Source organism: Lynx canadensis, chromosome E1 (assembly GCF_007474595.2).
Source record: "Lynx canadensis isolate LIC74 chromosome E1, mLynCan4.pri.v2, whole genome shotgun sequence".
NCBI lineage: Eukaryota > Metazoa > Chordata > Mammalia > Carnivora > Felidae > Lynx > Lynx canadensis.
The window spans coordinates 47,025,626-47,049,035 of NC_044316.2; the positions used below are offsets into that span (position 1 = coordinate 47,025,626).

Here is a 23,410-nt window from a genome sequence, read left to right on the forward strand (position 1 = left end):
CTTACCACGAGCTCATTCCAGCCAGGTGAAGGAGGAAGGCAGAGGAGCAAGAAGGGCTTTCTTCTGGTGAGGCTTTGTTTGTGTTCTATTGAGTACAGAAGCCCTTCTGAGGTACCTCTTCCTATATCTCATTGGGCAGAATTGGATATTTAGCAGAGGAGGCTGAGGATTGGAGTGTCCTAGCTGTCTAGGCTCAGCAGTAGAGGAAGGCAGAGGGGATGCCATGGGTGGTTTGGGGTCACCATTGCACAGTTCTCTCTCTAGATTGGATCTGGGCCTAGTGATCACCAAAAGTAATTTCCTCTTTACAGAAAATGGAACACTGCTATGTTCTGGCAGAATTATGAGTCACTAAGCTGTTTAATGATGAGAGATTCTTTGGAGTAAAAAGCTTGAGCTTTAGTGGACAGTTGCCAGGAAAACTAGTGCCACTGGTCAGAGTTCTTTTGTTTTTACTTAAAAATTTTAAATTCCGGAAAAGTAAGTAGTGATGTGTTTATATAGTCAACGTTTATTTCCTAAGGTTTTACATTTCCTAGGAGACCTTCATTTGTTTGAAATTATCTGTCTGAATACAGCATCAGTTACAATTTTTTAAAACTGAAAGTATTAAGATTTTCCATGAATAACTCGGTTCTGATACAAGTGGAGTATAGCCTCTGAGAGAAGGAATTTTCCTGTAAACCATGGTCTCCTATTGCAGGATTATTTTGTAGGCACTTTGATTGTAAATTTTCTAAGAGTCTCTTTACATGCCCGTCCTATTTTGGTTCACATCCCTAACATTTTTACCATAGTTGTTGCAATATTTAGTATTTTAATTGTAGTTGTGAGAAAGAATGCTGTTGATTCTCTACTTGGTTTGATCCCTTTCAGCATCTGCTGTCCATTTAAATCTTCGAAACTTAGCCAAGTCGTAGAAGGGATGCTCATAAGATAGATCTCATTACAGCAGCCATTTGTGCTACCATGACAGGTGTTCTCTACCCTGCAAAGTAGGACATATGTACATTATGTGGGAAAATATTAGAAAACAATTCGTATTGTTTGGCTTTTGATATCTTTTTTTAAAAAACTGCTATTTTCTGAATTCGGAACTTTTTGACATTTGAGTATCTCTCAACCAAGGACGTAGAAGTTTTTTCTTTGCCTCTTGTTTTAAACTTCACTAAAGAAATCTTTCCGTGAACTAGAATTTGAAATTCGGTTCGTCTCCCTTTTGCATTTTACTTGCTAATGTGAAGAAACTAATACTTCTTTATTACCAGAAAAGTTTTCGGATACCTTTATGTAACAGGGAAATTACATTTTTGAACCATTGCCATTACTATTTATAGACATGGCAGCAGCTAGACTTGTGTGCTTTCTAAAGTTATCAGAATCTTTCTGCACTTGGAATAGGACAAAGTAATTAAAGTGAGTTTTGATCAACAGCCTGTGCCAACTCTGTTGGGTAATTTTCTAAAAAGAAGTTATAGAATAAGCATTTGTTGTTACAGACACTGTTTCTTGAGTATTAGAAAAAGTTGTTTTTTTAATGTTTATTTTTGAGAGACAGAGCATGTGTGGGAGAGGGGCAGAGAGAGGGACACACACACACACACACACACACACACACACACACCCAAAGCAGGCTCCAGGCTCTGATCTGTCACCACAGAGCCCGATGCGGGGCTCCCAACTCACGGACCGTGAGATCGTGACCTGAGTTGGAGTTGGACACTTCACTGACTGAGCCACCCAGGCGCCTCTGTTTCTTTAGTATTTTTAGTGGTTCCATAAAATTAAGCATCCTCTTGTGTTTTGTTTATTAAAAGATGCATGTGTTTAAAATAAATTTTTATTTCCTATAGACAGTGGGACGAACAATTGGATCCTCGGCTGAATGCAAAACAGAAAGAGGCTGTTCTGGCCATCACAACTCCTCTTTCAATCCAGCTGCCTCCCGTCCTCATCATCGGACCCTATGGGACAGGCAAAACGTTCACTCTAGCTCAGGCCGTCAAGCACATACTCCAGCAGCAGGAGACGAGGTGAGATGGTGCTATGTGTGCTCCGATTTCATTAGGAGGGCACGACCTCTGTTCTTGTTGTGAATGCAAAGCTAAGACAATTTTTAATTCAGCTTGGAAAAATTGAAAAAAAAAAAAAAAAAAAAAAAAAAAAGACCCACACCAAAACCCCAAAGGACTAAAATTTGAATTCTTTCAAAATATACTGTTTTTAAAAATTGGCAATGTAGAGAATGATAGCTTTTAAATAGCCATCAAAGCTCCAAGACTGCTAAGGAATTGTGATATATGCTAGAGCCAGAAGAGTTGGGCATATAAAAAACATTTTGTGTGATAGATTTAAAAAATGATTTGGGGGAACCAGTTTCCTTGACAGCTTAAAGAGTAGTACAGTTTCCTAAAAACATCACTGAATGATATGTAGACAAGACTGAGTAGGCTGAGGGGAATGTGTAATGTTAAGATGGCCGCTGCTTTTGTTTGGTATTCTACTGCTTGAATAGCTTTGTGTTTTATCATTCTTTTTATTTGCACCGTTTATTTCAGCAGGATTCTCATTTGCACCCATTCTAATAGTGCTGCTGATCTCTACATAAAGGATTATTTACATCCATATGTAGAAGCAGGCAATCCCCAGGCAAGACCTCTCAGGTATTTTTTTAAGGCTTATTATGTATCTGTATCATACTTTGTTATTCTTAAGAAAAGGTGTCTGTAAAGATTTTAGTAACTTCGAGAATACAAAATCTTGAACTGTGTATTGGCATTTGGAGGTTATGCCTTTTGAAGAAGCCATTTAAAATTAAGGAAAAATTTAAAAATCTTCGACCATTCATTTCGTAAACATTAAGCAAAGAGAAAGACATCCTTTTTTAAGTTTTGTATGTAAAAATGTTGAGCAGATTTTGATGTGTACCTCTAAAAGCTACTATGATGAAATAATATAAATATGATTTGTTTAAATCAAATTTAATTAAAATTCTAGCATAGTTTGCATGGCAGAGTAGTCATGCAGTGGTCATAAGATTTTGACTGTGATCATGCAGGTAATTTCATAGGAACTACCCATTAGAGACGCATGAAATACTGAAATGATCTCTGTAACAAAATGTAACTGACTGGTATTTACAACTTTTTGCTATCATGTAAGAGACAAAGTGTAGAAGAAACGTTCACGTTGATATAGAAAGGTCCTTTTGAGTGTATATGGATATAAAATGTACTTAAACACAGATTGTGGGGGAATAAAATCCTTTTCTTCAGAAAACAATAAAGAATCATTAAATGGTTGTTTATTACACCATTTGCTTTCATTGTTATATGAATTAATGTTTAGTTTTGCCATTTTACAAACTAATATGTCATGCCCTGTGTTGTTTGAATACAATTATTGTTTATCAGTTAATTTCTAACCACACTTTTGAATCATGATCCACTAACTTTTTATTTCTAGTTGAGTCCAGGCATGGAAAAATGAGATTATGCTATTTAATTCTTAATAAGCACAACCAAAGCCATTTGAAAGATTTTACAATTGCATAAAAAAGAACAAAAGAGAAAAATGTGGTGTGACCTGCTAACACAGGGTTTTATGCCATACTTTGTTTCAACTCTGGAAGATAAATTAGAGCAGAAATAATCCAGTAGAACCCGGTTGTATTTAATAAGAAAACATCACCTATATATAATCACTGTAAATGAAAATGAAAATGTGGTATTTATCAGTGGATAAGTTCATCAGTACCTATTTTGTTTCAGATTCGAATCTTTTTTAGTCCTAAGTGAAAACTCAGTAGTGAGTAGCAGTTTTGCTCTGAGTGTCCTTACTTTAATGGAGGTGTTTGTTTTGTTTGCTTTTATTGTTGGTGTGTGTGTCTGTTTATGTTTGTGTATGTATGTGTTATATGGGGATGGTGACAACCTCAATTATCATGGTGTACTTGACTTAGAAACAGTGGAGGAAAGCCCCCTGGAATCTTGATTGACCTAGGATAGGTCATTTGATATTTGGGGCAGAAGAGCCCCACCATGTGACTAGCATTGTGTTTAGCTTTTCTCATGTAAAGTAATGTTTTGGAGGTTATAATCCACATAGTACATTGAAATCTGTAGAATAAGAAGTTCTGTTTCAATAGGGTCTGTATAGTTGTAGTGGTCCACAAACAGAAACTCGCCTCTAGCAGAAAATCTCACCTCTCCACACATCTCAAGAGTGGTTCAGTCAAAAAGCTTGAAAAATATCTAAATATAAATTTCAAATTATTTTATTTAGTAAATGGGATAAAATAAGAAAAGTCTTGACTTTCCTAATAGTTTCTTTTTGTGGCCCTACATTTTTACCATAGTTTTTCTCTTTGGGAAAGGTGTTAACTTGTAAATGTGGTTCCTAGGAGGATAATGCATTGAGTAATTAAAATTTATTAGTGCCATCTGTTACTACATTAACTCAGATTAGTTTACAATTGCCCTGCTAGACCTCAAACACGACAGGTTTGGGAGATGGGATAGAGGGCATTAGAATGGCTGAGCGCTCTGGGGAGATTAGCTTTATCTGAATTGTCCCAGGATGCAGGGGAAAGAACACAAGAGGGCACCAAGTGTCTGTGTGTGACTTGGAAGATGTGCTGTCTCTATGATGTAAGAGTTTGTCTTCTGCACTGCGTAGTCTAGAGTGGGCCCTGGTAAACGCCATAAAGTGTGGAAATAGTCATAAGCATTAAATCGTTTAATTCAGTCAGTATGTTTAAATATAACACACTTTTATGGTTGAAATGTATAAAATTCAGTATTACGTGCCAGGAGTTGAGCTTAAGATATTTGGGGATGGAGGTTTTAGAAGCCATTTTAGATTACATTTTGTTTTGGTTTTTATTTCTTACTTCATTAGAATTAATAGACTTTAAGATGGAAGAGAGAGGAAAACACAGTATCTGTGTGTGGTTCTGCTGATCAGTATCTGGTTCTGCCAGATTACTTAGTAGATCGAGGTCCTCTATGGAAAGTGTATATTTATTGCTTTCTGGGCAAGTGGAAGGTATTTATTGTTTTATATAGATTTTCAAAGTAATAGATTTTATTCTGGGATCAAGTCTTTCTGATTCTGTAGTGTCTTGAGTAATAACATTTTGCTGGGTTGTTTATTGCATATGAATTTAAAACATGAATAAAATTTCAGTGAATTAAGATTATGTATTACCAGACAGTCTCCTGCTGCACATAATTCATGTGGGATCTCTGGATGGTTTGTTTCTAGAGTCTGTAAATTACTTAATTGGTGTCATATTGCATACTGTGAGCTTGAATATGTCACTTGTCACTATTCTCCAGTTTTGAAAATGTTGGGTGTATTTTTTTAAAGTTTGTTTAGTCATTTTGAGAGAGAGAGAGAGACAGGATGCAAGCAGGCAAGGGGCAGAGAGAGAGTTGAGAGAGAGAGAGAGAGAGTCCCAAGCAGGTGCTGCACTGTCAGTGTGGAGCCCGACGCGGGCCTCGAACTCACAAACCGTGAGATCATGACCTAAGCTGAAACCAAGAGTCATATGCTTAACCAGCTGAGCCACCTGGGCGCCCCTGTTAGGTGTGTTTTAGATAATCCTATAGACAGTGTCCACCTTAACTGTTGCGCAAAATGAAAGTACCAAGAAAATGTTTAAATCGTTTTGAAGTCAGCACTAGAATATTGTACTTTTAAGGAAATACAGGCCTAATGATCAAACTTTGTCTTTTTATTAGCTTCAACATGAGGTGGCTTTCCAAGGTAACTAAAAAAAGTCAGTAGTGAGACTTAGAACTTCAACAATTTTTAATTTTTTCTTTGAGGGAGAAGTGGCACTTGGCATGAGTTTTGATGAATAATTTGAAAAACCATTTTTCCAGTTTTACCATGGAAAGTATGGAAAATCTAGAAAATAAGGAAGAAAATAAAAATTATCTATAATCTCACCACACAGAGATAAATACTAATAACATTTTGGAGTTTAGTTTCTAGTAATTTATGTGTTTAAACATGTATTTTAGTTAATATTAATGGAATCAGAATTTGTAAATGATTTTTTATATAATTTGTAAAATGAGATTTTTCATATATTTAAAAGTAAATTCTGCTTTGTTGATCTGATTAAACATTTTTTATTAAAACCTAAAATATGTTGTTGAACATTTTTGCATATTTTAGACGTGATATTGGTTACTCTTACCAAGTTTATAGTCCTTCCTATCCAAGTAATGTGTTGTTGTTGTTTTAAGTTTATTTATTTATTTTGAGAGAGAGAACGCATGTGCGTTGGGGAGGGGCAGAGAGAGAGAGAGAGAGAGGGAGAGAGAGAGAAAATCTCTAGCAAGTTCTGCACTGTCATTGCAGAGCCTGATGTGAGGCTTGAACCCATGAACTGTGAGATGATGACCTGAGCTAAATAAAACCAAGAGTTGATGCTTAACTGACTGAACTACCCAGGTGCCCCCAGAGTAATGTTTTTAAAATACATTTCTTTTTTTTTATTTATAGAAATATTTATATATTTCATTTATATATATATATAATGAATATATATATATCTATTTCATTTATAACACATGAGCAGGGGAGGGGGGCAGTGGGAGAGAGAGGATCTTAAGCAGGCTCCATGCTCAGCGTGGAGCTCAGTGTGGGGCTCGAGCCCATGACCCTGGGATCATGACCTGATCCAGAATCAAGTCAGATGCACAACTGACTGAGCTACTCAGGCGTCCCAAAATATATTTCTTTACTTTTCTCTTACAATTTATACTTAGGATATTTATTAAATACCTTTTTTTGGGGGGGGGGCTTTGCTTAAAAGCAATAACCAGTTCTAAGTGTTTCATAAAGAACACCTTTTAGAAGATCCTGAGATTAGGATTTGTGCATATTACATTTGAGCTGCCTTTGAAATATCCTAAAGGAGACAAGTGTTAAATAAAATGTTGGATAGCATCCTGGAGCTCAGAGATGAGGTCGTGGCTGGAGAGAGAAAAATGTGAGTTATTAGAGTATTTATTGGTGGTGATCAAAACCATTGGCCTGAGATTGTCAGGGGGAGAACAGAGGCCAAGAAGAGGAGTATGTGAAGACTAAGCCTGGAGGAGCCCTAACCCAGAGAGGAAGAAGGAAGGCAAGGAAAGGTTGAGTCATTGAAGCTGAGGGAAGAGAGTGTTGCGGGGAGGGAACGAGCACAGAGCTGGCTGCTGCTAACACATCAAGTATCTTGATGGGCCTGGAGAGTGTCCGGAAGATTTAGTGACATGGACGTTTATGTCCCGTGATCAGACCGCACACTCTCCTGAGTTCTTTCCTACTTCTTTGACTGCTTCTTGCCAGTTTCCTTTGCCGTATCCCTCTCCTTTTCCCATCAGTAATTCTCCCAACTAGTTTCTTTTTTTTTTAATTTTTTTTTTTAACGTTTATTTATTTTTGAGACAGAGAGAGACAGAGCATGAATGGGGGAGGGTCAGAGAGAGGGAGACACAGAATCTGAAACAGGCTCCAGGCTCCGAGCCGTCTGCACAGAGCCCGACACGGGGCTCGAACTCACGGACCGCGAGATCGTGACCTGAGCCGAAGTCGGCCGCTTAACCGACTGAGCCACCTAGGTGCCCCAACTAGTTTCTTTTTTAGCTACACTTCCTCTCCAACTGATCTCATGTAGTCCCGTGGTTGAAATAGTATCCCAATTGTATAGGTCTTGTCCCAGATATTCTTCTGAACTTCAGACTTCTATATCCCCCTGCTTATTGGACATCCCCTGTGGATGTCTGCTACTGAATTTGTCCAAAACCAAATTCTCAGTTCCCACTTCAAATCTGTTCCTCAACTTTCACCATCTTTGTAAACACCACTGTCATTCATCCAGTTTCAAAGGCACAGAATCATACTGTCTTTTAAATTGCACATCTGGTTCACCAGTCAAGTCCTGTCAGCATTACCTTCAAAGTGTATAGTGAATCCAGCCATTTTCACATCTTCACTGTTATCATCATGGGCCAGGCTGCCCTCTTTTCTCTTCCGGACCCTTGCAACAACCTCCTAACTGGTCTCCCTGATTCTCTCCCCTGCCTGTGCCTCTGCCCCGGTCAGTGGTATATTGCAGCCCGCTTGTAGTGGCTTGTGAGAGCCAGTCATGTACGTGCCTTCCCAAGTCATGTTCAGTGACATCATGTTGCTAGCTTGAAATTGGCCATGGTAGTAGATTTTATACCACAAAAGTCAGCAAACGCTACATGTCAGCTCCACCCCCACCCTCCAAGCTGGCTGTTCAGCGTTTATGAGCACCCCACTGTCTGGCCTACAAACTACCTCCCCAAACAATATATTCCGTATAGAGCAATAGAGTGGTCCTTTAACAACATAAGTCAGATTATGTGACTGCCCTGTCAGAACTCTCTGATAGCTTTCCATTAAAATCACAGTAAATCAAAGCTTTTATGAAAGCTTGCAAATCATGTGATTTGCCTCTGTGCTTCCAGCATGATAGACACCAATAGATCTTTGTTGTATGTGAGTCGGTTAGAGATGGGTGGTGGAGGTGGGTGGGTGGATGGATGGATGAGTCGTTTCTGTACCATTTAAGTAGTCTGTTGCATGAGGCCCATTAGTTTTCTTTTGCAATTAATGGAAGAGATACTCTTTTTTTTTTTTAATGTTTTATTATTTTGAGAGAGGGAGCAGGGGGAGGGGCAAAGAGAGAGGGAGAGAGGGACCCAAGCAGGCTTCATGCTGTCAGCACAGAGCCCGACGTAGGGCTTAAACTCACAAACTGAGACATGACCTGAGCTGAGCCACCCAGGTGCCCCGAGATAATCTTTCTGAAGATTTTCCGGTTGTCCATAATTTAAATTTATTTTTAAATGTCCTTTAGAACTTTAGATAGAGGTCTGTTTACATATAGGTGTAAGAGTATATTCTGATGGGAAACACAGATAACTGTAGGTGCACAGCTCACTGTTTTTTGTTAGCATAGATAATTGCAATATGAGTTAAGTATATTTTTATAAGAATATTCTAGAAAAAAAGTAACTCCCAAGGGGGAATGTTTCGAATTTTAAAAACTATAGTGCTTATGAAACTGTGTATCATTCTGCTGTAAGGTTAATCTGAACACTTAAAAATAAATACTTATTTTGTGATCGTGCATATGCTTTCTTCTTGAATCCTTTCTTGGTAGGGCAAAGTCACAGTTGTATGTTAAATTTTAATCCAGTAGAGTGTTAATGGTTATCGGATTTATTTGTGAATTTCCAGATACCATAGTCTTCACATGATAATGTCATTTTTCTTTAATAATGCTGGTAAGATGTTAATAAATATAAATAGGAAATATTGTCTTCTTTTATAGGGTATATTTCAGAAATCGCTGGGTTAAGACTGTCCACCCAGTTGTGCATCAGTACTGTTTGATCTCAAGCGCACATTCCACCTTTCAGATGCCACAGAAGGAGGATATTCTTAAACACCGAGTGGTGGTTGTTACATTGAATACTTCCCAGTACCTCTGTCAGTTGGACCTTGAACCTGGTATGCTGACTCAAGACACAGATAGGGTGTCCCTGAATGCGTGGGGCCTTGTCCGTTTTCGTAAATAAAGTTTCGTTGGATGGAACACAGCCATGCCTGTTTAACTGTGTATTACCTATGGGTTTGTGCCACGGCAGCTGAATTGAGTAGCTGAAACAGATTGTATGGCCAACAAAACCTAAAATATATACTGTTTGGCCCTTTACAAAGGGAAAAAAAAAAAAAAGGCAACCCCTAGTTTAGACTTTTGAGTGACTGCTGTTTTATTTGTTCTCTGATCAGATGGCATTTACTTACTTCCAGTCATGTGAAAAATTCAAACTTGGATAGTAGCGCTTTTTACAGTTTTCTCAAGTTTTTGTTGTAAAATACTTTCATAGTGTAGAGACAGCAATCATGATAGATTTTTTTTTTTAGACATACTATTAAGATTATATTGAAGTACAGGAATCTGTAAAGTCAAGCTAATATTATATGAAGCACAGATACAAGGTGACAAGTAATTCCGATACATATGGCAGAACTTAACCATCAAAAGGTGGTATCACCTTAAGGTATTTGCTTTGGAAGGATATTCATTTATTGCTGCCGTATTATCATGGTCGACATTGCTCAACACTTTTTTGCTCTCTCCTTTTGGAATTGCTTTCAGAGCCAGTGACAGATTCTTAGGAACCTTCAAGTCCCTGGAAAGTAGATACTGTTCTCTTCACCTTGAATTCCTGGCATCTGGCCCAGGGTATAGACACCTGGAGGCCCTTGATAAACCTCTGTTTATCTAAACTGAATGAATGGTGGCCAGACTTTTTTTTTTTTTTTTTTTTGAAGGTAGATTTAATTTTAGAAGAGCTTCAAAAATCTTTCTGAGACATGTTTGGTAAATAAGGTAGGTGATCAGACTGAGCAATACCATTAGGGGTAAAAAAAAAAAGAGAGAGAGAGAGAGACGTGCCTCTCATGTAATGAGACTTATTTTCTTGTGCACGCAGCTCATAGCTGGCTGGTGAGGGCAGTTACAAAAGCAGAGTTTCAAAAATGTTTTGAAAAGTGACTGCATCATTGGAATGAGTTCTATTTCCTCCCAACTGACTTCTTTGAATGGAACAACACTTATTTGAAATGTAAATTTTGGTATGTTTATTTAACAATCAGTCTCATTACTTTATGGTTCTACTCTGCCTGTGTGCCGCTTAGATGAAATGCCCAAACCTCCGAGGCAGTAGAGTTTTGTGAGAAAGTTAAGAAAGGCTTTGAAGAGCCAGAATGTAGAAGAACACTTACAAGTTGCCTGTGTGCTTTGTTCTGGGTGTTTATACCTGATTTCATTTCATTCAGCCCTGTGGAGGGAGGGTTCTTCTATAGATAAGGCTCTGGCTCAATTAATTTGATTAATTCAAGTTACCTTTACTAGCTTTTAACAATAGCTATAACAGTTTCATGATTTATCCCGTTGCTGATTCAAGCCTACCTCTGTTTAATTAAAACGATATCTAGTGAAGACAGTAGTTTTCAAGTAATTAGTTTTGTAGGACAAAAAGCACAAAGTCTCCTTAACAGGGCCCTGTATCATGTGTAGGCCACTGTCAGGAAATAGACAACAGTGATTGATACATACACTATCAACCATAGCCATTTGTATGAGTGGATGATATGGCTATTACTGCCGGTCAGTACGATTTAGAAAGTTCCCAACCTAAAAGCAAGTTGCGTTAGAAAGTTGCATAAAAAGTTTGGAACTTGCTGGTGTACATAGAAATAGAGGTTAGGTTCTTGGGCCCTCCTCACAGGCAGCTAGCTAATTAACCCAGCGAGTTTTATAACTTGTCATTTTGTTGAGAAACCATTTTGTTTCTTTGCTATGCTAATAAAAAGAAGACCCCCTTCTTCCTGCCTCGGTGTGTCGACAGTAGGGCAGAACATTTTCCTTCTCCACGTTGAGACCGTGAGGAGATTTTTGCCTCTTTCCGTCCTTAGGGGCAACAGGACTTTCTCTTCCTTTCTGTACTGGAATCCTGTGCCCCAGTGTGAGTGGCGGTGGCAGTCAAGACGTGGGATGTCTCCTACTGTGGGGTTTGCATCTGGGGGACATTAGATAACATAGGTTTTTGACATTCACCTTTCACTTTTTGCACACTAGTGTTTCCCCCTCCCCAGCCAGGGTAGGCTCTTAAGACTAAACAATTTTATCAGTCTGTCTAGCCACATACATAAACACATGAAACAAACCTAAATAATCAAATTAGTGAATCTGCTAATCAGTTACCCCCTCCCCTTTGTTTCAGTAAAGGTTAGATTATAACTTTCTCCCTTATATTAGATTTTAGGTATGATTTCTTTATTTTAATGTTTAATATGCATGGTAAAGCTAGAATTACTTTTAAACTACCATTATTTTAGTTTCGATGTTTCACCACATAAATAGTGAGAAGACTATCAGTGTTTAGTTGCTGGTCCTTCTTTTTGGTGAAAAGCTGCTATCTTGTACTTTAAACATCTTTTTTATATATACTCCATGAACTGTTAATCTTGGGGCCCTTAGCATCAAATACCATTTCATATCTATTATTGGGTAAAATGGTTATTTCCTGTCCTCTCTGTTCTTTAAATAATGATTTAAATTGACGATTTTCTAAATTCAGGATTGGCTTAAAAGTACCCCTAACTCTGAAATCAGCACACTGAAGTCTTTCCTTAGCAGAAAAGAACAGAACTCCTGCTACCTTTATTGCTGTTTTAAATCTGCTTTACTGTGTTTATACTGTACTTTGTAGGGTTTTTTACACACATTCTGTTAGATGAAGCCGCCCAGGCCATGGAGTGTGAAACCATTATGCCTCTAGCGTTAGCAGCTAAAAATACGCGGATTGTCTTGGCTGGTGACCACATGCAGGTGCGTGCCCTCTCCGTCATCGTCGTGAAGGGACTTCTAATTACAATTTCCTGTTTAATATTCTGTTTTCTAAAACATCCCTTGAAATTGTGCCATCCATTACAGTTTAAGTACTTCATCCCACTGTTTTGGATCTGGAGTGGAATGGAGGAGTCTATCAGTGTTTATAATTTTCATGTTTTGAATTTAAAGTTCAGATTTCTATAGGGTGAATAGAATAGAATAGAATAGAGTAGAATAGAATAGGAAAGAATAGAATAGAATTCTTTTCTTTATAAAATAAATTTTAATGATTCTTCCTACAGTTCCCCAATTCTTGTCCCTAACATTTGTTTTCATGAAGGGTTGATTTTTTTTTTCCCGCCATCATAGGGAACAAAGTACACCTAATTCAAAATAATAGTCCCAATCTCAAAGAATGTGACTAATTTTCATTACCTATATATGAAAGAGAAGTACACTTTTTCTATTAATACCTGTTTTACAAAGTTGCAGTTTGAAGTTCCTTCTCTTCTGCCGTGGTTGAAATTGAACCAATATAGCGGTGTAGCCATGAAGACATCCAGGAAAGAGTTGAATGTGGAGGAAGAAATTCTGTTTTGTTTCTTTGCCAAAAGTAGTTTAATTTTGTTCTTTAGCGATCAAAAGGATGATCAAGAGTGACTAACCTTATACTTTATGAGATAAAACAATGTTATTTCACTAATTATTAAAAATCTTTTAGTCAGAGGCTGTGTATCCTTCCAGCTCACCATTGTAATTTTTTTTTTTTAACGTTTATTTATTTTTGAGACAGAGAGAGACAGAGCATGAACGGGGGAGGGTCAGAGAGAGAGGGAGACACAGAATCTGAAACAGGCTCCAGGGTCTGAGCCATCAGCACAGAGCCTGACGCAGGGCTCGAACTCACGGACCGCGAGATCATGACCTGAGCCAAAGTCGGCCGCTTAACCGACTGAGCCACCCAGGCGCCCCTCAGCTCACCATTTTAAATAGCTGATCAATTTTAGTGAAATAACTCATTGACTCCCCCCAGTGATGCAATGGGTTGTATCCCTGAAGTTCCAGAAGTAGTAGCTGTTTATTATTATGTTGGAGGAGCCCTTTGTTGACTATAGGCTACTGTTGATAGAATGAAGTGAAAAGTTAGAAATTTTAGCCAAGTTCTGTACAGTAGTAAAATTGTTTAGAGAAAATATTTTTGATTCTGCTTATTCCAGCATTGAGATTTAGTACATCAGAAGTTTCAGCATAATGGACTTTTTATAAGTAGGTTATACAAATACTACTTGTGTATTTAGTTAAATTTTCTCTGTATGTTTGTCTGTTACAGCTCAGTCCTTTTGTTTACAGCGAGTTTGCCAGGGAGAGAAACCTTCATGTGTCATTACTTGATCGACTCTATGAGCATTACCCTGCCGAGTTTCCGTGTAGGATCCTCCTGTGTGAGAATTACCGCTCCCATGAAGCTATCATCAAGTAGGTGTGAACTGCCCCTTCTGTGTCACCCTTCTTCTGGTGTGGTAGAGGAGAACTCAAAATGGCACCGTTACTAGGGACAGTCTATTCCCAGCACAGTTATATGGTGTCCCCAGTGTTGGAAATTATGTTAAATTTTATTTCTGTAACAGAATACCTCAAAAGTCAGCTGCAATTTTTCACAAAGTAGGGCAGTCCTGGAAACTACAACTTTATTTATTTATTTTTCTTTTCTTTTCGTTTCTTTTCTTTCTTTTTTTTTTAAATATGAAATTTATTGTCAAATTGGTTTCCATACAACACCCAGTGTTCATTCCAACAGGTGCCCTCCTCAATACCCATCACCCACCCTCCCCTCCTTCCCACCCCCCATCAACCCTCAGTTCTCAGTTTTTAAGAGTCTCTTATTGGAAACTACAACTTTAAATTCTACCAGTTATGATATTTTTCTGTGACTAAATATGTAATACGTATGTAAAACTATGTCATGTAGTAAACATATATTGACATACTGATTTGCTTTTATGTCTGGTTATGTTATACAAGGAATCTGTTATAAAAAGGCAGGAAGGAAGGAAAAACCATGAAACTTAGTCATAGAGTTTTTAAAGGTTTTCTATTAAATGCAGTATGCATCTATAAAACTAAAAATATCATAAGTGACAGCTCAGTGAACAGTCACAAACTGAACACACCCATGTAACCGGCATCCAGATCGAGAAACAGAATATCTGGAAGGCTCCTTTGTGTTCCTTTTCAGTCATTAACCCCACCCAAAACCTCATGTTTTAAAGTTTAATAAAATTATTTGAGTCAGTGAAAACAATTTTTAGGATTCTCTGAAAACAATAAGATATAAAAGTAAATTTAGACTTGAGTATATCTTTTATCAATGTCTTAAAATGTGATTCTCTTTTTATTATTGCCAGTCATTTTCTTCAGTCAGTAATAAATCAAATACTTGCTATCTTCAGCAGGAAAAAGTATTCATTTTACATTTGAAGACTTGAGTGTCCTTCAATTCTGTGTTTCGGGGTCTATGTGTCTTTGTGTTTGCACGTGTAAGCAAATGAACCATATAAATAAAAATATGTATTAACCAAGAAAATAAACTAGCTTGCAATTTCCTCATAGAGCAAGCTTTTCATCTAGTATTGAACTATTGTCATTTCTTCCTTTTCTTTCTGTATTCTGGCTTCATACCTTGCCAGATCAATTCATTTAGCAATGGTTCACCAGGAGCCTACCCTGTTGTTACTGCTGTGGTTACTTTTGGAGAAAATCTTGCCCTCATAAGTGTTAAATTAATTATGGACATAAAGCAAAATTATTAGAATTGACTGATAATTTTTTTATGGGTGGAATTAATTTTGACGATGTTACTATGTATGTATGTATGTATTTATTTTGGTCTTTTTTTTTTTTTTGCAGTTACACCTCTGAGCTCTTCTATGAGGGCAAACTGATGGCCAGTGGAAAGCAACCAGCACACAAGGATTTCTACCCACTAACTTTCTTTACAGCACGAGGGGAAGATGTACAAGAAAAAAATAGCACAGCTTTTTATAATAATGCAGAGGTACCTAAGTTCTTCTGCAGATTGTTAACATTTTCTCAATTACATAGTTTGTTCTTGTTGAGTGTTTAAGATTTGGGGTTGACATCTTATTGTGTGTTATTTGCATGAAAGTAGTATGGGACGTTTATTCTTTCTGTATAACATTGATTTGTTCATGATGAACCCCCTGTGGGAAACAAAAACTGATTTACATTTTGATTACATTTGATTTACATTTCTTTTAAGATTTTATTTTTAAGTGATCTCTATACCCAATGTGGGGCTTAAACTCACAACCCAGAGATCAAGATTGAGACTCACGTACCCCACTGACTGAGCCAGCCAGGCGCCCTTTGATTTACATTTCTTATGACAAAATACAAAATATATGACTTTGTTTAAAAGAAAAGCCAATATTATTTTCATATAATTATTAGTTAGCCATCTCAAATAGACTATGATTATATTTCATAGTACATACTCAGATGAGTCATCGTTATTTTTTATTTATTTTTTAATTTTAGAAAGAGGGTAAGTGCAAGCAAGGCAGAAGGGCAGAGAGAAAGAGAGAGAGAGAGAGAGAGAGAGATTTTATTTTTGAGAGAGAGAGAGCACATGAGCAGGGGAGGAGCAGAGAGAAAGGGAGACAGAATCCAAACAAAGCAGGTTCTGTGCTGTCAGCGCAAAGCCTGACTCATGGGGCTCGATCCCACGATTCTGGGATCATGACTTGAGCTGAAGTCAAGAGTCAGATGCTCAACTGACTGAGCTATCCATTTGCTCCTCAAATGAGTTATCATTTTGGGGGTGGCTGGGTGGCTCAATCAGTTAAGCGTCTGACTTAAAAAAAATTTTTTTTTTAATGTTTATTTATTTTTGAGAGAGAGAGAGAGAGAGAGAGATAGATACAGAGCACAAGCCAGGGAAGGGCAGAGAGAGAGGGAGACACAGAATCTGAAGCAGGCTCCAGGCTCTGAGCTATTAGCGCAGAGCCTAACACGGGACTCGAACTCACAAGCCGTGAGATCATGACCTGAGCCAAAGTTGGACACCCAACGGATTGAGTCACCCAGGCACCCCAAAAGCATCTGACTCTTGATAATGGCTCAGGTTGTGATCTCGAGGTTGTGAGACTGAGCCCTGCCTCAGGCTCTGCCTTGAGCTTGGTGCTTGCTTAGGATTCTCTTTCCTTCTCTCTCTGCCCCTCCCTGACTCGTGTGCCTGCATGCAATCTCTCTTTCAAAATAAATGAATAAACTTAAAAAATTATAATAATAACAAGTCAGACTTGAATTGCAGAGTCATGTGCTCCAGGATCTCCAGGGAGATCACACAGGCCCCGATGACAGTGTTGCTAAGCTATTAGGTGCTATGTAACTTGAATGGTTCTCTTACAGTTTCTGACTTTTTAGGTGCAGAGAGAATGTGGGTAATATGGTCAGATCAGGCAGCAGACTAAAACCTGGTGAAGACTTTTAGGGCCAGCAGGCCAGGGACCCTTGGGTTAGGTTCTGGTTGTCACGAGGGAGTAGGGTCTTGGACTTCAGGAAACCCAGAGGAGGGCATATGCTTGTTGGTCATTAGAAGAATGGTTTCTGGTCTGTGATCTCCATTTTCCTTTCTTCTGTTGAGTCCCATGCTTTACTCATTTTATTTACACAGAAATGGGTCTTACTGTGTCATAGTAATTCATCTTTCCTTTTAAAAATTGATCATAGGTCTATAGTTAGAAGTCAGTACAAGAAAGTCAACTGCTGTTAACTGTTCAGTGTAGGCCTTCTGCAGCATGGAGCTGTGGCAAATGGGATCTGATGGTCACCAGCTCCAAAACCGCCTAGACTAGCTTTTTCACACCAGGGAGCTCGATAGAGGAGATGGGAACTGCCCCTCAGCTGCTAAGACAGCCTTTTCTGTGACACGGAGCTGTGGGGGGCTGGGTGCAGTCCCTAGCTTGAATGCCCTGGCCTCCCTCTTAGTGTCTGTAGACTTTGTTGAATAAATGCTTCTCAATTAATTTCTTATAAACTCGTTAATCAGTCTCCAGAGACTATGAATGATTGTCTGCTAATTTTGACCAGCTTAACAGCTGTCTGTCTGGGATAGAAGTTTCCCCAGCTCCTCATATCACCGTTCCAAGTCTGTGTATTTTGACTGCAGTTTTATGCATCCCTTCACAGAGGGATGAAGTGGGGAAATGGTTCTGTATTGCTCAGCGGTAGGAACTCTGTGTACGTGTTTGGGGTTGGCGGTGGGTGGGAGACGTGTCTCTGCAGCTTTCATCTACCCCCGTATTTAACCAAATGGGTAAACCTAGGTTTTTCTTATTCCTTATTGCAGTAGACTCCGGCCCGCCTTTCTTACTCCTTGTAGTGAGTCTAGCCTAGGTCTTTAGTCTAGTTTACTTTTCAGAAACCTTGGACCATCTGCACATCTGAAGCACTTGCTATTAAATCGTCACAATGGGAGACTCTAGTCTCTATCTCTGGCATTCATTGACTTTGTATGCGGCAGTGTGGACTGCCTCCTGGCCGATAACCCTCAAGTTCTTGAGTAAAAACTGTCAAATTTTATTTGGCATATTTCACATTGTAAATTTAAATAGATATTATTGCCAAATAGTAAATAAATAATGTATTTAAAAGGCAATTAAAAAACTTTCTTCTCTATGCCCCTAGAGTCTTGCCTGACCCTCTGTTGAGCTTACCATTTACGTACACATGTACATGCATGCGCGCGCGCACACACACACACACATATATATATATATATATGATATTTTTTAAGAGTCTGTTTTCTAAATATACAATAATCTCTTAGCAGGCAGGGAACATGTTTTATTAATCATGGTATCTCCCACTTTGCCAAGCATTGAATGTGTCTGATCAATTTGTTGTATTAAAATACATTGAATTACACTAAAAATCATACTAATGATCCAATAAGTAGAGTCCAGAAAATTCAGTTGGGTAAAATGTGGTGTTACTTTATTGCAAGGTTAAGGAAATGGCTTGGGCAAACTTGTACTACTGGAAGGCAGTGAGTTGTCAAAGTGTCTCTTCAATCCAGATTTGTCTTAGTCCCAGCTGTGGTTTGATGTTAGCTGTTGGCTGCTTTGCTTAGTCGTATCAGTAGGGGAAGGGGACAGTGCTGGGTCTTGTACTGCTGAGAATTAATGGTGGTGCTGACTCTAGGAATCTTCTGGTTGGCTGTTAATTTCACTGACCTGACCTGGAGTGAATGGACTGAGAAATACCAGGACTTGGTTCTCTGATTCCCTAGATGGGTTGCTAGTTTCATGGCCCTATCCCTGTCCTCCTGTTTACATAGGAAATAGAACCTGTCCCCATTTAAGATTGGAGGCTAAGAGCACCTGGGTGGCTCAGTTGGTTAAGCGTCCAGCTCTTGATTTCGGCTCAGGTCATGATCTCACAGTTCATAGGATTGAGCCCCGCGTTGGGCTCTGCACTGACAGTGCGGAGCCTACTTGAGATTCTCCCTCTCCTTGTCTCTGTGCCCTCACTCTTTCTCTCTCGCCAAATAAATAAAAAATAAACCTAAAAAAAAAAAAAAAAAGAATGGAGGCTGAAGGGTGAGGGCCACGTATCCATTACAACATTGTCTCTGATATTCATGTTTTCACTGGGTGCATTATTGTAGAATTTTACTGTTTGAAATGTACATAAAAATTTTCTTTCTGTGTTCGTATCAGCAAAGCATTACTCCTGTTTAGAGGTAGTTTTTATTTTATTTTATTTTATTTATTTGTTTATTTTTTAATTTTTTTTTTTAATGTTTATTTATTTTTGAGATAGAGAGAGACAGAGCATGAGTAGGGAAGGGGCAGACAGAGAGGGAGACACAGAATGTGAAGCAGGCTCCAGGCTCTGAGCTGTCAGCACAGAGCCCGACGCGGGGCTCGAACTCACGAACTGTGAGATCGTGACCTGAGCCGAAGTCGGACGCTTAACCGACTGAGCCACCCAGGTGCCCCTAGAGGTAGTTTTTAATTGACATTCTCTAAAATGGCATCCTTTATACACGTGTTTCAGTTACTGTATTCTTTCCTCCAAACACTTCATAGCTTTAGATGCATCTGTGTGTTTCTTTAAAGGTCTTCGAAGTGGTGGAACGTGTGGAAGAGTTGAGACGGAAGTGGCCGGTAGCATGGGGGAAGTTGGATGATGGCAGTATTGGCGTGGTGACTCCGTACGCTGATCAAGTGTTCAGGATACGTGCTGAACTTCGGAAAAAGAGATTATCTGATGTTAATGTAGAAAGGGTGCTAAATGTTCAAGGTAAGGATTAATCGAAATGAATTAAGTTATTCAGATGCTTAAATCCCAAAGTGTGTACACATTTGATTTTTAATCCCCAAGATCTCTTTTCTGGACAAGCAACTGTATTTATTTCATACCGAGTTCTTTAATGCCAAATTTGACAGTTAAAGGTCAAGCTCATTTACATGTTTATTACATTTTCATATCCAAATAAAAGAAGTAGGAACAAATGGAATTTCCAGTGGCCATAGTTGTGTGAATGCCACCCGCTATATCTGTATGTGATCGTCACAGTCACAGGAGCATATGGCACCTACTGTCTTTATACTGTAGCGGAGGACTGATTTGTTCGTAAAGAGTTTTGAAAACGTGTACCCATCAAGCACATTCTGTGTACATCCATTTTTAAATCCATTTTTTGTTTTTTTTTGTAAACATTTATTTATTTTTGAGAGAAAGAGACAGAGGATGAGCAGGAGAGGGACAGAGAGAGGGAAACACAGAATCGGAAGCCGGCCCCAGGCTCTGAACTGTCAGAACAGCCCGACGTGGGGCTTGAACTCACCAGTGGTGAGGTCATGACCTGAGCTGAAGTCGGATGCTTTACTGTCTGAGCCACCCGGGCGCCCCAAGGCACAGTTTGTTTTTATCCGTAAACTTTCCTAAGTGAATAGTTACCAGCAGCTCATTTAAATTGTCTTCATGTAATCAGTTGCTGTAGAGTTTCTGCTTTGAAATATACGAAGCAATAGTATCAGATGAGTGCTGGAAAAGGTAAGTACAATTACAGTTTTAGGTTTCATGGGAATAACAGTTTTTAGAGTATAGGGACAAAATAGCTCCACTATACCATGTGTTGTCCAAATCCCACAGAATTTGGGTGTGCATTTAGAAGGAGTATTACCAGTAAGCTAGGATGCACCCAGAGGAGACTTAGGATAGGTAATGGTCTAAAAACTACCACTTAGGAGTCAGAAATGGTTGAAAGAACTAGGGTTGTTTGGCCCAGAGAAGAGAAGAGTACAGATTGGTATTAAATCTGTATTCGGAGATTTGGAGATTTGTCACAGAATGAGGGAATAGATGCGTCGCTATAAGAAAGAGCATAATAAAAAATGCTGTGCAAACTAGACTCAACAGGGCTTCCTTATGGCATCAGCTGTGTCTGCCTTGGTCTGTGAGAGGCTAGATGACCCCGCTTCAAAGAACAGTTCTTGTATTGAATGGCACCTTCGATGAGATCATCACTAAGGCTGGCTCCAGCAATAATATTTTATTAAATTTCAATAAAATGTACCATTTTAACTATGTTTTATGTGTTCATTCTGAAAGTGTCTCTCCAGTTTAAAAATACATAAAATGCCACAGTTCATTGCTATTAAGTACATTCACGTTGTTGTGAATGGCATCCGTGCCGTCGTCTCCAGAACTCTTCTCATCTTGTAAAACTGAAATTCTGGCCCAGCTCCTCCCTATTCTAACTCCCTCCTCCCTTGAGCCCCTGGCAACCATCATTCCACTTTGTCTATGAATTTGACTACAATAGGTACCTTCTATAAGTGTGGCCATATGGTATTTGGCCTTTTGTGACTGGCCTGTCTCATTTAGCGTCGTGTCTTCAGGGTTCATCCATGTTGGAGCATGTGTCAGAATTCCTGCCCTTTTTAAGGCTGAATGGTGTTTCATGGTCCGTATATACTACATTTTGTTTATCCATTTGTCTGTTGCCGGACGCCTGGGTTGCTGCTACCTTTTGCCCGTGACTAATGCTGTTAGGAAATATCTCTTCGAGATCCTGCTTTCAGTTCTTTTGGGTATATACCCAGAAGAGGAGTTGTTGGATCATATGTTAATTCTATGTTTCATTTTAATTCTGTGTTTTAATTTTATGTTTAATTTTTTTTAGGAGCTGCTGTACTGGTTTCCGTAGTGTTTTACATCCCATTTTACATTCTCACCTGCAGGACACGAGAGTTCCAATTTTTCCACATCCTCACCGACACCTGTTATTTAGCAATAACGTTTAGAAACTAAAATGCTTTTATTGTATCAGTGGCTCAAAATAACAATCTTAAGCGTCTTATTTATTTATTTTTTATAGGAAAGCAGTTCAGAGTTTTGTTTCTTAGCACAGTACGTACAAGGCATACTTGTAAACACAAACAGACACCAATTAAAAAGAAAGAGCAACTGCTGGAAGATTCCACAGAGGATTTAGATTATGGTTTTTTATCTAACTACAAGCTTCTCAATACTGCCATCACAAGAGCACAATCTCTGGTTGCTGTGGTGGGTGATCCCATCGCCCTGTGCTCTATCGGAAGATGCAGGTAATTATGTGTTCCTGATTAAGACATTAAAGGGGGGAAATGTAGAGTGATTTGCATTCCTATGTGTACATTTATTTAGCTGACCTCTTGGCTAATTAAAATCAAGTTCAGTCTTAACCTCATACCCAGTGGGAATACAAACATATATTGTTCTGGGTCTATTCGTTGTACTCATAATTACGTATTTGTTCATTTAGTCGTCATTCGGCAGATGTTCCCTGAGCGCCTACTATGTTCTAAGCACTCTTCTAGCCACTGAGGATTCAGTGAACGAAATGAATAAAAATCTTTGCTTTTTGGGGCTTACATTTCATTAGGGAGGAAAGGAAGAATGAGAATAAAGTAAGAATACCATGTCGTTTTTTACATGGTAAGTTCAATGGAAGAAAAATAGAACGTTAAGAGAAATCAGAAGGGTGCGGTGGGCTGGGTTGTGATTCTACAAGGCATGGTCAGAGCACCCCTCACTGAGAAGCTGACTTTGAAGTGAAGGAGTGAGCTCTGTGGGGTACCTGGGGTGAAAATGCCCCAGGAAGAGGGAGCAGCTTGTGCAAGGGTCCTGAGGTGGTTTTGTGTACGTATGTATCTTTGATGGAAACTGAATTTTATAAAATTGCTACTTCATTTTTTTCCCTTCGTTATTGTGTTAACTTTTTTTGATGATTTTCCTTCTCTACTTATTTTGTCTCGGGCCTTCTAAGTATAAATGTTCTTTGTGTCTGGTTAATCCAGAGGATCTTAAAATTAGAGGGGTTAGGAGTGGTTATAACTTGTCTCTAGATAGTGTTGCTAGTAGTCCTTAGCTTATAGTCATAAGGAACTATTTCTACTAAAACTAAAAGTTATATACCAGCTAATAGGAATTTTAACTGTTTGAAGCTGGTAGTAGAAGACTTTTGTCATTGTAGTATTGAAAATTACGTTACTATTAACAAACAGTTGAAGAGAAATTAATATATACTTTATGAAAAAGAAATACATTAGGGATTATTTAAAGTTGTGTAAGTACTCTGGGATCTGTCACAGTGAGTTCAGACAATAGAGATATAGACAGTGCTGATTATGCCCTGGGTCATTATTTCTCTTTGATACGTTAGAATTAAAGTAGACAGAGCTGTTAGGCAGTGGCCTTTTTAAACCAACTTTTCTATTGCGATATAGACATGGCAGCATTTTATTGCCTGTTTTCCTGTTTCAGCAAACAGGAAAGAACAAAAAGGATTCTCTATAGGAAGGGAGACCATTGGGACCTTTAATCATAATCATAATCATAATCATAATCATAATCATCATGTGCATGTATTCAAGTTTAAGACTTCCAAAGAAGTTAATATAC

At 38.6% G+C, this 23,410-nt stretch overlaps 1 protein-coding gene across 7 annotated transcripts in view; it reads left to right on the forward strand.

Moving 5' to 3' along the window:
• HELZ (helicase with zinc finger) overlaps window positions 1-23,410 on the forward strand; it is a 156,107-nt gene that overhangs the window by 76,286 nt on the left and 56,411 nt on the right. For 6 of the 7 annotated variants that reach the window (XM_030296660.1, XM_030296661.1, XM_030296663.1 and 3 more), the window contains 8 exons: window positions 1,854-2,033; window positions 2,559-2,663; window positions 9,362-9,540; window positions 12,312-12,430; window positions 13,764-13,909; window positions 15,341-15,488; window positions 19,579-19,762; window positions 21,846-22,074. In XM_030296660.1, coding sequence (XP_030152520.1) covers window positions 1,854-2,033; window positions 2,559-2,663; window positions 9,362-9,540; window positions 12,312-12,430; window positions 13,764-13,909; window positions 15,341-15,488; window positions 19,579-19,762; window positions 21,846-22,074 — 1,290 coding nt within the window. The remainder of the gene's footprint in view (window positions 1-1,853; window positions 2,034-2,558; window positions 2,664-9,361; window positions 9,541-12,311; window positions 12,431-13,763; window positions 13,910-15,340; window positions 15,489-19,578; window positions 19,763-21,845; window positions 22,075-23,410) is intronic. The other variant, XM_030296664.1, reaches the window with a different exon arrangement.